Here is a 6000-nt window from a genome sequence, read left to right on the forward strand (position 1 = left end):
AGAGATGCTGATGGTTTTAGCATGAAGAGTCGCCCCTAAGTCAAATTCTGCTCAAGGCCTCATACAGCCTTGGACCAGCCCTGCATGATGAGTTAAATCAGTAATGATTAACCAAGAAATCATTACTGACATAAATTTGTTATAAAAGTATTACTGATTGCAGTTTAAAAATTAGGTAACTTTGTTATTGAAGGTAAAGTTTAAACAGTAATGATTTCCTGGTTAATGTCAAGTTGTCATAAAAGACATTTTTAATAATGTCAACTTTGTATTAAAAGTGTCATAATTTACCGAATGACGCTTTATGACAACAGTCATATATTCATGAAGGCTTATTGATGTTCATAACAGGTGTTATGTCATGTTTATGACAGGTGTTATGTCATGTTCATGACAGGTGTTATGTCATGTTTATGACAGTGTCACGACAGTCTTATTCACCCCCCTTCAAATAAAGTGTTACGAAAATCTGATGAACTAGGAGAGAAAGACATGAGGGAAACCATAACAGAACCTAGATAGAAACAAGGCTGATCTAATAATAAGAACTAAGGAACATAGAGCTAGAGAAACTAGAATATCTGTACAAAGAAATAACCTAACTAGAATTACTAAAGAAAGACTAACTAAACCTAAAATGACAAAATAAGAACTAGAAACACTACAGGGGGGAACTAGAAGGATTTAATAAGTTAACTGGAACTACTAAAGAAAGGTATACCTAAATTCCATGTGTTCATCTTTAATCCCTATCCTGACTAGCAGACCCAACTCCAGAGGAGTTGGGTCTGCTAGTCATAGCTGGGAGGGGCTATGGCTTATCTTGGAAAGGATTGGGAGAGGGTGGGTGGACAGTTATCAGGCGTTTTATTTAATAGTACATGTTTATTTAAAATTAATTACTCATGTTGTTTACTAATACAATATTAACAAAAATGATGTATCATTGCATAAGTCACCACAAAATGCTGAGTAGTTATGCTGAGATTTGCATAAACTTTAGCCCATACATTGCAGAAACTATCAATCTCTGAACTCTAAGTGCAAAATCAGACAATGATGTCTGAAAAATAAGATAATAAAATAATCCTTTATTTTTCCAAAGTGAGAAATTTAAGCTGTCAGGGCATAAAGTGGACAAGAACAAGAGAAACAGAAATGGAAAAACAACAAAATAAAAAACATTAGTGTAGGAGAAATCATACAAGCTAAACTAGAAATATCAATTTATATATAAAAATACAGATGTATATATGTAAATATATATATACACACGCATGTTTGCGTGGTTATCTTTGTGGTGACTTTCCACTGACTTCCCTTCATTCCTACAGCCTAAACCTTGCCCTTAGCCCAGAGGTGGGCAACTCCAGGCCTTCATGGCCGGTGTCCTGCAACTTTTAGATGTCTCTACTTCAACACACCTGAGTCAAATAATGAGGTCGTTAGCAGGACTCTGGAGAACCTGACTGCACTGAGGAGGAGATTCAGCTGTTGGATTAAAGCGTGTTGGACCAGGGAGACGTCTAAGAGTTGCAGGACACCGACCCTCCAGGACCAGGATTGCCCACCCCAAATACAGTGTTTCCTCTTGTGGGCTTCAGTCCCACAAGAAGCAGTGGGTTCCCACAATGTTGTATGTGTCAGAAAAATTGTCCCCACAAGGTGTTACAAACAAACTCACATTTACATTTACAAAACATATACATGCACATGCACTCATACATACATAAACTGTCAACAAGGGTAATAATGTGCTGCTTATGGTAGCTATACAGACAAAAAATATTTTGGAGTATGAATGAGAGTGATTCTGAAATATTTTGAAAACATTGTCCTGATAAACAGATATCTTTTTCTCAGCAAGTCATTATCCCTCCTTACCTGAGAAGACTCTGCTGCTTGCCTGTGGTCATCAGTAATCTCCCCAACTTTGCTCTTTCTATTTTGACATTCAAGATTTATTTTAAATATGTGAACAGAGTAATGCATTTCCAGTGACAACATGTAGTGTTTACTGTGACTTCAAATGGCCCAACAGGTCCAGCAGATAGAAAACAACATTAGAGCACAGCTGGTGTAAAACCAGATATCTGTAGCCCATACATTTTGGGTTAAAATATGCTTTTTCTTTCTGACTTGAAGTTTTTTGTATTGGATAGATTATTCAGAAAATATTCTCAAGAAAATATTCTTATATTACATTATATAACAGAGGCATACCAACAAGTTTGACTATGGGTGTAACACAACTCAACACAAGTAATGTGTGTGTATTGTCTTTCAGGCCAAGGGTCATGGGAAGTGGCCAGTGAAATGGTATGCTCCTGAATGTATAAACTACTTCAAATTTTCATCCAAAAGTGATGTCTGGAGCTTTGGTGTACTCATGTGGGAAGCATTTTCCTTTGGCCAAAAACCATACAAGGTAACTAACTAACTAGAGTCGGGACATAATAACATCAACTCACTTACTCATATCCTGCTTGTTGACAGTAATTTAGAGATGCAATTCAGAACATTTTCCTAGGGGTTACCAGGTTGAGATGTTTGGACACTCTCAGGTTCTTAACCTTTTTTGAGGTACAGAACCCACCACTTTCATATGTGCATTCACTGAACCCTTTTTTAGTGATAAATAAAATATGATTTTTTTTTCCAAATTCAAGACATAGGCATATGTTTTTTACTGGTGCACAATATGAGCCATGCATGAACATCACCTTGCTCAAAGATAAAAACCAACACAGTGCATGAACTCACAACAAATTACGGTATTACTTTATTCTGGTCCCCAAAAAATATTTTGGCCCCATAAAAGAATTTCAGCCCCCAAAAAATATATATTTTTTAGTATTTTACTAATTAAAAATAAATTTTGATTTTTTTTTTTTTAAAGAATTTTAATTTTTTTTTTTTTTTTTTTTTTTTTTTTTAAATCTTAAATTTTATTTGTTTTTGTTGTTTTGGGGCCAGAATAAAGCATTGCCCAAATTACATACCTGGAAATCAGTGTGACTTCTGTTGTTTTTGGGAGACCAGTTCAGATATGAATGGCTTCACCTTGGCAAGTGCTACTCTCATGTCATCTTCACAGCAAAGTCTGTTCCTTTTCTTCTTCTTTTGCTCGACATATTTAGTATGGATTAAAATGTTAAGAAAGAAATCACATGATGTACAACTACGACAGATGGCCAAGCGGGGCGTGTCTTCACGACTTTACACAAATGTGTCTTTACCATTTGTAAAGACACATTTGAGACCGACTCATCGAACCCCGAGGGTTCGATGGAACCCAGGTTAAGAACCACTGATCTAGGGGGAAGGGGGGCAACAGCTGATCAGTGTCAGATCAACTTCAGAACACAACATCCATATTTTACAAACAATCAAGTGAAGACAGAAAACATGTTCTTGGTGCAAATAAAACATAAACGTAAATTTATAAATAAATGATGTCTAAAAAATATAGATATATGCTCTTCTCTTCATAGAAACAGCCAATTTCTTGGCAGGGGTGACTGCTGCACAATCCTACCATGTGCAGGGCATTGTTTGAGCAATCCACTGGTCAAAGTCAATATAATAATTTGTCTGTTCTCTTATCTGTTGTTGAGGTTGCTATTTAGAAAATGCAATGTTAATAAGCAAAACTGCAGAAGGAGTATATGTTTTATGTTTTTATTTTTATCACTGTTTAAAACCATTTCAACTCGTATATGGTCGTCTTTATTTTGAATCATCTTCCACAGGGAATGAAGGGAAATGATGTTATGCAGATGCTTGAGAGTGGGAAACGCATGGAGCCACCAGCGAACTGCCCAACAGAAATGTATGACCTCATGACAACCTGTTGGACATACAAGTAAGTCTCATATCGCAATACATTCCTAGCAGCAAGATCTCTATAAGTATGTGTCTTATAACTGAATTAGAATTACCCATATAACTGTGATTCTTGGAGAAAATATATATTAATTATCCACCAGTTTTCTTCAATTTCTGCTATTGTCTTTCCTTACAGGGTGGAAGAAAGACCTGGATTTGCTGTTGTTGAGCCAAGACTACGAGAATATTACTACGACATTGCACAGTGATGTGACAGAATATGTCATTGTCAATGCCAACATGTCAATGACATATCTTCTGTGTTATTTGTATGACATTACTTGGCCAGGAGTGGGCAACTCCAGGCGTCAAGGTCTGGTGTCCTGCAACCTTTAGATGTGTCTCTACTTCAACACAACTGAGTCAAATAATGAGATCATTGGCTGGACTCTAGTGCAGCCACCTCCTAGTGTAGTAACTTCTGTTTCATTGAAGTGTGTTGGACCAAGAAGACATCAAAGAGTTGCAGGACACTGACCCTTGAGGACCAGGATTGCCCACCCCTGAACTAGGCTATAAAAAGTTTTGAAAAAGATGATTTGTCATGTATAAGCCATGTGAAGTAGAGCAGAGATACTGTCATCTTAGTGTATTTAAAGCCAGAAATACACTAAAATGTGTGGTTTAAAAAATGTGAGTGGTTGTACATCACAATCAGCTGTCAGTATTATAACTCAAGATAACATCTTAAATCCTGAAATTGTCTCTGATTGATTCATTCTTGATGACAGAGAAAAGAACTACAGAGGATAAGACCGGGGCAGACTTCAAGGGGTTGCATAAATGTATACTGAACAGGTGAATGTAGCTTTTAAGGTAAAGTTCTTTCTATGACAAAAGGTCAGAAATTTGGAAATTCTTGCAGCATAACATATTATGCATTCTTGACATATAATTTATAACTTATTTTTCTGTCTGATGTTGCCAGTCTTCTGTAAATCACTGTTGTGGACAGCTTCTTAAGACTTTAAATTGTCTGTGCTTCCTTATGAAAAATCTTGGAATGTAAATGAAAATATAATACAGTTTTAGTTTTATATTTATTACATGTCTTAAAGACAGTGTGGGATTGTTTTAGTATGACAGTGAAAATTTGCTTTATTTTACGTTAAGGTTTCTATTTTCATACTAATTCAATTACTGATAGTTAAACTGGAGAAAGGAGTGTGGTGGAAAACTACTATAAGTTAACATCTGCTGATCATGTTATATGAAATGCTTGTGAACTCTCACCAAAAGAACTATTTGGGTTACATGTACAAGGTTGGAAGCTGTTTCCCACAGCTGCATGAGAACCAAACTGTCTCACCCAATTCTTTTGAATTTCTTATCCGTGGTATAAAACTCATGTGTTGTCTCTGCCTGGCAGAGCTTTCCATCCAGACCTGCTTCATGATTGTTTGTCCTACGAACTTTCTGAGGTGTGCACAATTCATAAATAAACCTGATTGAATGATTTTATCTGAACAGTGCTTGGTAATAATTTTTTTCCACAACAGGAGAAAAAATATTCAATTCAAAATTGTGAAAATATTCTAAGATGTCTGGAGGAAGTAGAGGATCAATTTGAATTGTGTCCAATTTTCCTATATATACAATCAGACAGAAATATGCATAATTCTGTATTTCTGAAAAGCTGTCCTGTTGGACCCACCAAGTGAACTACCCAACAGAAATGTATGACCTCATGACAACCTGCTGGACATATTGTTTTTCATTAAAATATGTTAATTACCATATTTTCTAATTCTAAGTATTTTAAAAAATGTGTGATTCATTAAAACATTATCACAAGATTTCCAGATGGTCAGATCTAGAGATGTTGAATAGCTTTAATGATTTATCATGTCCATGAATTCAATAGCAAAATGTACCCTTGATTTTATCGCATAATGACACAAATTAACAAATGAATGAGAAACCTACAATTCATCAGTAAAGTACCAAAATATTCTCAGATGGTCATGTCTACACATATAAATATATTTTTTCACACAATGTCCCTAGAGGAAAAGCTTTGTTATCAGAAAACAGAAAATAACAGAATATAATTTATTGTCCCCTTCAGGAAATTTTCATGGACTAAAGGGTATATATTGCATACTAGCAGCT

At 35.5% G+C, this 6000-nt stretch overlaps 1 protein-coding gene across 1 annotated transcript in view; it reads left to right on the forward strand.

Moving 5' to 3' along the window:
- The window catches only part of syk (spleen tyrosine kinase), a 39339-nt gene extending 33984 nt beyond the window's left edge, over positions 1 to 5355 (forward strand). Inside the window, exons 13-15 of the mRNA XM_088011310.1 lie at positions 2288 to 2428; positions 3753 to 3865; positions 4025 to 5355. Coding sequence (XP_087867436.1) covers positions 2288 to 2428; positions 3753 to 3865; positions 4025 to 4097 — 327 coding nt within the window. The 3' untranslated portion in view covers positions 4098 to 5355. The remainder of the gene's footprint in view (positions 1 to 2287; positions 2429 to 3752; positions 3866 to 4024) is intronic.
- The last annotated feature ends 645 nt before the right edge of the window (positions 5356 to 6000 follow it).

Source organism: Poecilia mexicana, unplaced genomic scaffold, assembly GCF_051168715.1.
Source record: "Poecilia mexicana isolate PSO_F unplaced genomic scaffold, ASM5116871v1 scaffold_12, whole genome shotgun sequence".
In the NCBI taxonomy this organism is placed as follows: Eukaryota; Metazoa; Chordata; class Actinopteri; order Cyprinodontiformes; family Poeciliidae; genus Poecilia; species Poecilia mexicana.